Below are 12,952 nucleotides of genomic sequence, written 5' to 3' on the forward strand. Positions count from 1 at the left end.
TGTTGGAGCCAAAAGGCTTTATTGGTATTTTTACTCAAATGAATTAATCAGCAGTAGTTTGATAATTTTCAATTAATAAAGACTGAATGTCTAATTGAAATCTCAATTCAATTAAAAGTATTATTACAATTAAATTCCGCTGGCATTAAAAAGGAAACAGACAGGACAGGGTACAGAAATAAAGCCTATTTCATTATTTATTACCGCGAAACAAGAAAGTGTGGATATCACGTTCAATCAATGCTGACCCTTTCGGTATGGAATTGCTTTGAATTGGCCATTTAACAGAGAGTTTGAGTGTCAATACCAATTTCATGAGGCCTTTTACACCCACCTTCGCGAAGTTTCGGGTGTAAAACCATTTCAATTGAAATCAATTGTCCATTCCACAGTGCGATTGGTGCTTTGATTGCCATTTTGGCACTGTTCTTTCTTTCACACAAACAAACACACACACACACACTCACTCACACACACTCCCATTGCTTGCCCCATTCTGTCCCATTCTCTCAGATTCTTTCTCACTTTAACTGCCATTTTGTGCCAAATTTTTTACAACTTTCTCTAACTCTACAACTGTCTCTCTTTCTCCCCCTCCCTCTCGCCCACTCTGTTGCAATGTTTTTGGGGTCCCGCTCCGACAGCCTGCACCGAGGACGAATACGATTGCGAGGACGCGACCTGCATATCAAAGGATTTGGAATGTAATGGCCTAGACAATTGTAAATTTCGATGGGATGAGGAGAGCTGTACGGTAAGTGCCACGCCTACTAGCACACACACACACACACACACACACGAATTGAGGGGCTTCTGGATGTGGGGCAAAGCGTTGTACGTGCATCTAATTATAGGCAAAACCCGACCCCGACTTCTGGGCCGATCCCTCCTCTCATTATAAGTATGCTCAACACGCCGATGATGCCAACACCCAAAAGCACTCACGTACAAACACATGCAGACACACACACACACACACACACACATATAGAAACGAGCAAACACTCAGTCACATACGCTCACACACTCACAGGGCATGCATGCACAAACACAAAGTTGGTCAAATAAGTTTTGTTTGGCAAAGTTTGAGGTTTGTATTACAGGAAAGCTTTAGCTGGAACTCCACTGTTCGTTAGCTGTAAATAACAGTTATTTGCAGGGAGCCGAGCCAGAGCGAAAGTTGAGCATCAACGCATTAGATCATCAGATTTGATAAAGTCAGACCTACCGACCGACCGACCGACCGACCGACCGACCGACCGACCGACCGACCGACCGACCGACATCACAGGGAATGATTCATGCAGCTCCATCTTAGCCATAGCCTTTTTCCTTCCCCTCACCGGCACAGCACAGAAATGAACTCGTAAATCCTTCTTACAGAAAAATCCACTCGTAAACGGGGGAAACACTCGCAGAACGTTCACTTCACATACAAGAAAAACGAGGAAAAAAACGGTCTAGCGGATCGATAACCATCCAAGAAGTGCCAATCTAACTAAATCTACAGTAAAGTAGATTATCTGCAGAAGATTTTAAGCACATAAATATTGAATGAAATTCCATTTGATAATACATCGATTTGCATTTGAATCAAACAACCCACTATTTGCAGATAGGACAGTTTGTATTTAAATCATAATATAATATCATAATACTCGTGTGTTTATATTGCAACTGTCGAAGAATTTATCATTAATTTGTTGCCTGGCACTCTCCACCTAAATACTCGTATTTGCCCCATTTCGTGGTACAGCAATAGTCGAAAATCAAAGAACGAATCGGAATATACATTCCTGCGTGCCGTGCCGTACCGTTCATCCAATTAGTTGATTAAATTTCACAAATTTTCTATAAAATTCCATTGAATTTCGGTCGAATCTCTCCATTTAATTTGTGCAAAATATGTCTATTCTGAATACATGTTTTTTTTTTCGTTTTGCGGTGAACCTAAAACAAATTTGGAATTTACACCAAAAATGATACGAGTATTTGCCCGTTGAAATGATTTTATAATTATGGCAAATATTAGATGTAATTGCAATGGGCCTGCAGTGGGCTGGTTCCATTTTCGTTATCGGATCGTGGGCTTGTAGGTTTTATTTTTTGATATGCAATTCCCTGATTTTAGTTTATGATTTCTAATTTGCTCAAACGATGCCAACCACCCGTGTGCTTGTGCGTTTGTCTGTCGATACTGGGGCATATTTCCATCAAATGCCCAATGAAGCGCATGCACATGTTATGTTTATTTAATTGGCCAACATTAAAATTGGCCGAGAATTTCTGCTGAGTATAATACTTGGCGTGTGGTGTAATTTATGATGACGGCGCTACGCATCAAAGACGTCCAATGATTATACCAGAATATCCAGTCTGAAGACAAGCATATACACACACAGTGCATATATGCATGCGTGTGCGTGTTTATGGAGAAAGTGATGGACACACGAGGCCCCCCGAAATGTGGTGTGATAACAATTCCAATTAGATACACTTACCACAGAGAGTTCCATGGGTTGGGCCCCAAGACTAGGTTTGTCCTTCAGTAAATTCCTCTGATTCATGAATGCAAATATCACTTGAGCAGGGGGGAGAATAGGTCTCTATTGAGCTCAGAATTTGCCTAGCCGACCGACAACTTATTTAACTACACGGTGAGAGCATTTGGAGTTCTCTAGACTTGGACAGCCATTACCGACCGACTTGGCTTGGCTTGGCTTGGTAATTTGATAATGTAATTAAAATGGCAATTAAACGTCGCTCTCCTCTCTCTTTGCAGGGCGAAACGGCTGGTCAATCGGAGCATGTGGTAATCATTGTGATTGTGTTTGGCCTGATACTTGGCGGAATGGTCATTACGTTCATCGTCAATTGCATACGCAAGATAATACGTGATCAGAAGATAATTCGCGTAAGTACTGTGAAACTTTACTTTTACGAAACTTTAGAATTTTCTCGCGCGTGCCCCGCCGCTACCCAAAAACATCCACCCAACCCCCAACCCCTAGCCCAAGCCCCAAGCCCCAAACCCCAGCCTGCCGCTCGCTCGCTCTCTCTCTCTCTCTCTTTTGCTCGCTGTCGCTCGTTGTGTGCTTGTCCAATGCCACCCAAAAACAACCTCCCGATAACCAAACCCCGATAACCACACCCCCCCCCCCCCCACCCCTAGAATAGTCCTTTAAATGTTGCCCATTGAGTGAAGTGCATTGCAGCAAAATGAACATTTTTTTCGACTCTTTTTTTTAGTTTAGTATTAGAAACGTAAACGTACCCACATATATATTGCCCAAAATGTTCAAATGCATTTCGAATGCACGCACACCATTCCCAAAAACACACACACACACACACACAGCCATAAATATATACATACATATATAGAAAATAGAGACTTGAAAGTACTTAAAATGTAGGTCTAAGTGCACCGGAAAAAAGCCCGAAAACAAATCTGCTTGTGACAAGAAATATGTATTTTTATGGCTCAATTATGAAAAAACAAAAAAAATACAACAATTTGCACCTTAAATGGCCCTCCAGTGAAGTACGCTCCACAGTAGCCGCAGAAGCAGCAGCAGTTAAATAATTTACTTGAACAATGCGTTTTCGATGGCCTTCCAGATGATTTAACATGCACCGTCTATTTATGTACATACATCTGTACATCTGTACCTATGTATGTGCATTGTATGTCTGCATGTATGTATATCTGATAAACTCATTTTGCATATGTAAACATAATTTTACATGCGTTGACTGTTTGACAACTGAATCAGAATCAGAACCAGTCCCAGAATCAGGAATCAGAAATCAGAAATCAGGAATTTGTACCGCACTGCGATTGACAGACGGAGAACAAAGCTGCAACGAAAATCAACGCATGACAATTGGTATAATTGACAATTAGTCAATAAGTTCCATTTAGATGTCGTTCAGAGAAGAATATTGGGTATTGAAATGAGCAGCTTCAGCGCTGAGATTCCAGCATCGGGGGATAACAGAAGCCAAAGTTCCGTTTGGGTTACAGGCACCCCAAGGGGTCCCAGCACTACGGAGATTATATACAAGAAGAGATATCAATTCTAGGATCCCTTTCTAGGACCCGGTCTCTATCTTCAACTATCTTCAAGAAAAACCACAATGTTCTAGAGGGGAACTTTCAACCATTGTGCATAGTGACCTGAAGACAAAATCCCACTTATCCGCATTCAGCATTGTAGTTTCAGCACTCGTCATCTATTCTTTTCATTTGGAATAGGCTTCCAGTCGACTGGCTGCAAGTGTCAAGTGCAGCATGCCGTCCATTGGCTCGTTCTTGGAGTTCGATCAAGAACCATTCAGCGCAGAGTAGGTTTATTGCTTCTGCTTAACTGCCCTCAACCGAAGCCTCGCTAATGATTCATATTGGTTATGAATAGTTGTTGTAATGGTAATTTGAAGCATTCCTTTCTGGCCCTGGCCACCACCTAATTAAACCACTTGAATGCGAGTATTACAATCTCAATTAGCGAAGCGAAGCCCCAATGTGCTTGGGCATCTGTTTCTGTGTCTGTGCCGGTGCAAACAAGGCACAAGTGCATTAAGTGGGCTACAAAATCATTGATACAGTTCGGATAGAGGAGGGATGATCACAGCCTTTCGAAAAGTAGGGTGGTCTCCTGGGTGCTGGGGCATGCCTCAGCCACTGACGACATTAGTAAAACAATAATATGCAGCGTGATAGGAATCTTGTCGCCTTGTCTGATACAGCGCGATACAGCGATGTACACGGGGAGACGGCAGCACACATTTCTCACGCACTGTCTGGGTCTTGCGCTGCTGCCAAGAATGTAATAGACATGCAGATGCCTCCCCACGATTCCCCCGAAAATACGGATTCCTCCCTGTGCCCACATCGGGGAAGGAACATCGGAAGGAAGGAACATATCTCGGCAATTCTAATGGCATCTGACACTTTGAAATGTAAAATAGACTTTGGCTCTGGCTCTGACTCTGACTCCGACGCTGTGCCCGCGGTGGTTGGACCGAAAGCAGCCCCCGCCCATATACAGAGGGAGGATGGCGGATGGATACCCAAAACTCAAGTTGACTAATCAATACAAATGAAATTTGTCAGTTGAATGCGCAAAAGATGTCTGGAGAAAGTGGCGCGAGGAGTCTCTTCCATGCCCACTTCCTCTCAGCTTTCACTTGTCTGGAATGCTCTTCTCTGTACAGCAGAGAGTGCGTCACCACAGAGGAGTCCTCTATTAATGTTAGAAAACTATCTCTTAAGAGATTGCCCATCTCCAGAGGAGACTAACGAAGAATGGCCTGACATGCTCTCATTAATCCAAGAGGAGTATTCGATTAAAAGGAATTTAACTAACGATTTATCCAAATTCAATATCGATCGTGTCAAACGTGTCACGTGAGTCGTGTGACACGCTCTCATATCTATGCGACCCGCGGCCATCCAACAGCAAAAAGCTAAGAGCAAACAGCAAACACATACAGATACAGCGTCGAGTCGAGTCGAATCGTGTCGAGGCGCGTCGAGAGTCGAGTCTGTTTAATCAAGCAGCAGACCGCGTCTATAAATATATGACCATGCCTCCATCCGCCCGACCGCCTCTGGCCACATCCGCTTGGACAGATCCAAATACAAACGCCCAACGCACAGGCAAGGAGACACAGACAGAGACAGACACAGGCACACAGATACTTAATTAACTCGCGTAGCAGAGAGCAAAAAGAAGGAGTCGCCAAACCATTTTGCTTCGTTTCTTTCGGTCTTTCGTTTTTTGGCTGTTCAACTCATTCCCGCTTTCGTTTTCGTCTCTCGTTCTTGCCACAATGATATTCAATTTGGCCACCAAAGCATTGAACCATTGGAACCACTGAAACCACTGCTCCACCCCCGGGCATGGCATGCCATCGCATGCCTCATTCCCCCCAAAAAATGTTGGGCAAAGTCAATGTCAAAATTGATGCTTCAATATGACCCCCAGGGGACTCAGAGTCACGAGTACCAGGAAATACCATGAGATACCATGAGAGATGAAATGAAAATGAAATGACTTTTGCCTGGGCAACCAGAGACTTGACAACAGCCGATGGGAGAGGTTCCCTGGATATTGATGTCGACAGTAGATGAAACTTTATTCCCAAACAGAAAGGGCCAAACAAGAGGAACGAGTCCAGCTGTAAGTCATCTGGTGGTGGCCATCCTGGTGGCCAAAGCCCAAGCCCAAGCCCAAGCCCAAGCCCGACTTCCATATTTATAATTCCATTTGCTAAGAATAGCAAAAACAATCCTCTGGCATCAATACTCTGGCTCTGGCCACAGCTATGAATAACCAAGAAGATGCTTGAACTTTCCTGACAAGCCACAAACAAAACTTCGAACAGGTTGTTGGGTTTTTAGAAGAGGTCGAGAAGTCGTGTCAACGGCCACATAATCGATTATGTGTGCTCTTCCACTTCCACCTCAATGGTTTCCCATCGTTAATTGTATGTGAATGAATTAATATTTCACGAATAAAAAAAAAAACAACAATAAAAAACACTTCATACTTAATTTAATAGCGTGAGGTGTGGGACTATTCAATTAATCCGTCTACCGCCGCCTCTCCACAGTCATTATCACACTCTCACACACATTTCACACACAGATATTCGAGAGTATCTCACCTGCCAGCGATGACCACACCAATTATGTATGTGCTGTTTTTATATAGTGCATATGTATTTAGTGGATGCAGTACTATCCGATAAAGTCGGATGATTAAGTATATTCTCAGCTCTAATTGGGTTCTTCATCTGTAATGTAGAACCCACTATGGGATATAGAATAGCACTATATGTATCCCCAAACGAACTTTAAGAGCATCTACCTTTCGGCGCACTAAGATCCGTGTTTCATGCATTTTTCGCATGCGTTAGTGGGCATGTGTCATCGTTGATCAACATTTCTGGTTTTGGTTTGGATTCTGATTCTGATTCGGGCTCACAGCTCGGGATGTTATCGGCTCGCTGTTCAGTGAAGTATGTAATTTAATAATGAACCCCGCCTCCCATTCATTTTCGCCTAGACTGAGAGGCGTATACGCAATGCTCTATTGGGCTATTGGAAACCAAAAGGCCAAAAGCAGGACGACGACGCGACGCGACGCGGGCACGGATTGACGTCGGTTGCGGGCTGGGGGTTGCGGGTTGCAGCTTGCGGGTTGCAGGTTGCCGTGTCGGCTCCCTTTCTGCCTGTCGGACCGATGCTTCATGGCTGATGGTGCCAGGCAGCAGGCAGACAAAGCAGTCAAAGCATGTTCCAGCTAAATTGTAAAACAGCCGCGTCCGCTGACGCCGCACAATGGCCCGGTGCGAACAATCGAGCGAGGCGGCAACAATGGGCTCCTGGCCACGGGTCTACGGCATAATGTGAACTCAATTTGTATGGCATGCATATCTTACTTTGGGGCCTCGAACAAGGTGAATAGCTGCACTGACTTTGGTCTGCATAATTGGATAGGATATCTGTGTGTGTTTCGGCTGCTTTCCAACTTCCATATACATATATTTGTTTATTTGGACAATTTGTGGCTCGGCTAATGAAAGAAAGATAGCTTATAAGGTAGTCAATGATGCAGATATCCCTACGTCACTGAGCAGCCACAAAACATAGAACTACGTAGGTACCAAAACTGTCATTATTAAGTAAAATCTCTAAATTCTTCTACATATGTATGTGCCTCAGAATTATCAGGAAATCGTTTGTTCGTTGGTGAAGGAATTTTTTGTTTGCTTTTTGACACAATCAGCCCTACTGTTTACTCACCTGAGCTACGGCAACGGCTACGGCTACGGCAGGTTCACGAGCCTCAATCTGATTATCGCCTCGAGTGCTAGATGATGCTTGATGGAGTGGTGGCGGAGGCTGCGTAGGTGGTGGTGCAAGTGGGGATGATGATGATGTTGATAGGAATGGAAATGGAATTGGGAGACGGTGGTGGCAGGGGCAGGGGCAGGGACTGGGAGGATGCCTGCGCACCTTTCAGCCCCCACTTAAGCGCCATCGACCCTCAAACGGTTCTGGGCCGTTCGAAAATTATGCCATCAATAAACGGCAAAAGCGGACTAAGACCAATAGAAGGGGGGCGAATGGGTTAAGATTCGTCTTTTATTACCAGGCTCTCGCGCTTATGAAACTGCAGCGCAGCACATAAATTTGCACAAAGCGCACATCAAATCAAATCGAATCGGATCGAATCGAATCAATTCAACGTCAGCAGATTTGATAAAATCATTCAGCAATCGAACTGTAGCTCTAGCTGGAGCCCTGAGGTCCGGGGCAAGCACTTTAATATCCCATCTGCCCATCTGCCCACCAAATGGCGTCCGGCAAATATGTATAAAAAATGGCCAAAGAAAATACAGAAAAAAACCCAAACGAAATAGTGGGGACGGGGATGGGGATGGGGATGGGAAAAGAGTGATAGGATAGCATTCGCACATATAATAAAACTTATTTTCATATTCCACTTGAATACTTTACGTATACTCGTACCCCCCTGGACCAGCGCCTTGTATTTTGGCAATGGCCCCGTTCTTGGGGATGGGGGCGGAGAGAGGGGGTTCTTTTTAGTGGAGGAGCAGCTACTTTTCGACCCTCAGAGCTTCTTGTTCGCAGAATTTTGCTGTTGCCACTTAGATTTTAGCATGTAGATAAGCAGAAAAGTATTTCCGCTCACTCGTGCACACTCGAAATCAGCGAGAAAGGATGCAATTTCTTTCCTCTTTCTTTGCTTTCCTTATTTTTCGGGAGCCCGACGAGGGTTGCCCGAAAGGGTTGAGTGATTTATTTATTCTGGCTGTAATCACAATCGGATTGTGACGCCTCTCCTGTAGATCGGTATCGTATCTAATACTTAGTGAAGTTATTTTTTAGAATCTACAGCAAGGTATGAATTGGGGATCATCTTCAAGTGGTTCAAGGTATTCAGAGCTCTGTTCTAGCATGGTTTACTGTCCTAAAGTGTTATCACTCCTTAGCACTCGCTCTTCCATTTTCATCTTCATCTTATTCTCAATTCAATTTGCTTTCTTGTCCTTCAATTCTTTTTGTTGTTGTTGTTATTTTTGCTCTTGTATTTGTGTTGATAAATGTGCAAAGCTGCAATTTGCCAGCTAGTCCCCAATGGGATTTTAGTGAAAACTCGGGGAAAATCTCATCACTTCAATTCATCCTCAAGCGCACCTCGCACCACACCGCACCGCAGAGCAGCACCGCACCCCACAGCAGCATCACACCGCACCCATAAGGAAGCCAGGAGGAAGCTGGAGATGCATTTGGGCGCTGCCATGTCTCGGCCGCATCCTTGGCGAGGCGCTTGCCATAACTGCATGCAATTTGGTAACAACCGCAATGCATATTTGCCCTTGCCACCATAGATACACACACACATACACCCACCGACATATACAACATTGCCTTGAGTGGCATTTTAGTGTTGCCATTTAAGCAATGGCAACGACTTGCTCTGTTGGTGCTCCCTTGCTCCCATCCAACCTTTCTTGCACCCAGCGTTCCTCGGCTCCTCTGCTCCGTCTTCTCGCTTTGGTTCCATTTCTGCTGATGCTACAACCAGTACCAGTACCAGCGATGGCATGGCGAAAGGCAAACGAAGCGAATCATTGTAGTGATATCCTGATATCCCACCACCAGCCATTGCCATGGCGCTTCCCACCTAACTGAGCGCTCTCTCCCTCAAGATAAACTGCTTTAGAATGACAGCCAGGGCATGCATATCCATAGTTTTTATTGCAGCTCCGGGGAGTCTCAGTCTCAGCCAACTAGTTGGCCCTGTCAGGTCTCAGCTCTGCTTTGGAATGGCAAAAGTCTTTCGTTGCCTGTGGATCAGATCAGTCCGCCTCTTGGGGGTTGTCTGATTCATTAAATAGTCCTAATATAATCGGACAGATATTCACAACTTTTGCTTGTGGTTTGTGACAGTATTCATAGATAGTAAGTAACAAACGTTTCTTTAGAACACGATTTGTTCAGGGTGGCTTTCGAGTCATTCTTTTTGGTCCCAGATCTTTAAGTCTCAAGAGCCAGCCACCTTCTGGGCCGGGCTAATTCCAAACTCAACCGCCCGCTGTCACAATTTTCCATCGCCACAGGATGGGACCAGCCCGAACCCGACTGTCTTCTGTATAGGGTAACACGCAGTGTACCCTGACTCCGCAGGGCATCAGCCATGGCGTGTTTTATTATTTCAAGCTCAGCTGAGAGTGCAATTTAGCTAAATTTGATGGCACTTCTCATTGTTTTCCCGACTCCAGACCCAGACCCCGCCTAAGTGCAACTGTCGCTGCTGCTTCGGCTGCAAGTTGTTGTTGCATGTTTCATATTTCATAAAAATTAAGTAATACGCGGGCTACAAGGAGCCAAGGCAGTGGCAGTGGCAGTGGCAGTGGCAGCCAGGAGGAGAGCCAGGGCACTCACCAAGACCGCCGCCAAGTGTCGGCCAGTTGAAGAGCCCCCCCAGAGCGTTGCCTGGCAGTCGTAATGGAAAAACTGCCATTTCCGCCAGGCGCGCAGCTCATGCGTGCCGTTGAGGGACTCGAGAAGAATGGGATGGGAATCGGATGGGATGCTCGGACCTGGATGCTTGGCTTATCTGCCCCCAGCTGGAGGCTATGTCTAAGGCAGAGCCTTCAAGCGCAGCCAGAACCACGACCAAGACCAGAAGCAGAAGCAGAAGCACAACCAGAACCAGAGCCAGAGCCATGTCATGCATTGGGGAAATGCAATATTTTATTTGAAACTGAAGCGAATTCTCGCTCATCCACTCACACTCGGGCACAGGGAGCCACACACAGATACACACATGAGGATGCCCGAGCAGAGTGACGAGTGGTGTACACTTGGAGAATAAATCGAATACTCGAAATACACTCGAATACACTTGCGGGAAAGTGGAAAACGTTTCTGCACACCGCACTCTGAAGGGCCCCAATCATAATCTTGCGTTTTTATGATCCGGAGCTGGATCTTCTTTCTGTTTTCTTATCTATAGATTAAAGCGAGCCTCGGATTATTCTTTAGTTCTGTAAATATTGTAATGCTACCATATAAGACCATATGTTTTATTTGTTCAGGCATCAATTTAATCGTTCACTAATCTTTTTCGTATTTCCTTCAACCATTTGCATATGCATCTTTTTATTCATTTATAAGTCCCTTAATCTTTCTGCCCATCCTCTCATTCTTGTATCTGTCCATTCCCTCGTCCTTGCTTCCTTTCGGGGCTCTATCATTCATCCGTCCGTTCAATCTGTTCCTTCATGTGCAACTACTATTATTCATACATGTTTCGATCATTTATATTTACTCATACGTCCAATATTAGCCAATAATCCATAGATTATGGTCAGTGGTGCACAATAGAGTAAAACCCTATACCATTATACCCTATGTACCACATTGCCAACTTCATATATGTACTTATGTCATATATGTATGTCTTCAATCTACATCGTTTTTGAATCCTCTAGTCCTCTAGTGTTATCGGTATCAAATCCGAACACTTTTTGCACTTGTTCTGTTATCCACAACACACACAATCAAGATTTAATTCAGTTACTATATTAAGCAGTTCGTGCGTTGTTATTGTATTTGAAAGCAAGGTGATATAATGGATATCCTCCTCTATATATTATTCATTTATTGTATTCCATTGGCAAATATTTAGGTGGCTTATAATCTGTGCGTTAAGATTTTCTTCTGTGGTCTTTCATTCGCATTTCGGTTTACCTTATTCCACAGGATTACAAGGGCTTCAGTGGGGTTTCTTTGAGTGCAGACCCTTTCAATCCATGGGCTGTGGGGCAGGTTCAGTGCCAGGGCCAGGGCCAGGGCCAGGGCCATTGGCTTTAAGCAGCAAGTAATAACCAACTTATGTTGCTAACCGTATTTCTTTCGCTCCCATCAATTTTCTTTAGCCCGGCTGTAGTCCCTAGCTCCACCACTCCACATCGTTCACCCACTCATCGTTCATCCCGTTCGCCGGCTCCGTTTGCCCTCCTCCTCCGGCTGGACACTCGCTGCTGCATTGGCGAAATGAAATGAAATGAAATAAATCAAGCTGAAATGCAATTCGCAAAAGAAACACTCAGAGCCTCCCACTGGCCTGGCCTGCTCGAGCCATAAAATAATACCAGGGCACAGAGCAAAGCAGAGCAGCGCTCCACAGACGAGGCTCTCCAGGGGGAATCCGCAGCCGAATCCGTCTCCAGACAGGATCCAGGGCGAAGCGAAAAGCTTCGGGCTTAATGCGAAATGAAATGCTTTCACTTGAGCTTAACACTTGGGTGGGTGTGGCCCTGTCCCTGGCCCTGGCCACCCAACTCCCAGGCAGGCAAGCAGGCAGGCAGGCACAGTCAGTCAGTCAATCAATCCATTAATCAGTCAGCCAGTCAATCAGCCCAACCGCAAAAATTTGAGAGACATTGAAAATTGCACAATTTTTCCATTCTAATTGAAATTTCCCTTTTGCCATTTGCGGTTAATGCAGTGCGGTCTGCCTGTCTCCTTCCGGTAAGGAGTTTTCAATTAAACTGAAGAATTATAATTAGGAAACCAAATCAACAACAACAAGTGTAGCGTGCAGGTGTGGGATAGCTGTCGTTTACCCATACTAGTATGAAGAGATTTCGTGTGCACCTCTAGCTATGCTCTGACTAAGCTCGCCGGATTGTCGGGGTTCGTTCTACTCTCTCCTATCACATACTGACACACACTCGCATAATGTTTTAGGTGCACATTTAAAAATAATAAAATAATAATAAAAAAAAAGAAGAACCAAACATAAAACTAACAACAGAATCCAGGTTTAACCGGAGCCAGGAATTGGTTATGGGACTAACAAGTTGGTTGTGGAAAGTGTGGACATACTTATCAATTACTCTACTC

The 12,952-nt window shown here is 44.7% G+C and overlaps 1 protein-coding gene across 3 annotated transcripts in view; it reads left to right on the forward strand.

The window, feature by feature from the left end:
• Window positions 1–12,952, forward strand: part of LOC108163215 — a 147,883-nt gene that overhangs the window by 112,132 nt on the left and 22,799 nt on the right. For all 3 annotated transcript variants that reach the window (XM_017298374.2, XM_033388627.1, XM_033388632.1), the window contains exons 9-10: window positions 645–754; window positions 2,783–2,914. In XM_017298374.2, the coding sequence (XP_017153863.1) occupies window positions 645–754; window positions 2,783–2,914 (242 nt within the window). The remainder of the gene's footprint in view (window positions 1–644; window positions 755–2,782; window positions 2,915–12,952) is intronic.

This window comes from Drosophila miranda, chromosome XL (genome assembly GCF_003369915.1).
Source record: "Drosophila miranda strain MSH22 chromosome XL, D.miranda_PacBio2.1, whole genome shotgun sequence".
NCBI lineage: Eukaryota > Metazoa > Arthropoda > Insecta > Diptera > Drosophilidae > Drosophila > Drosophila miranda.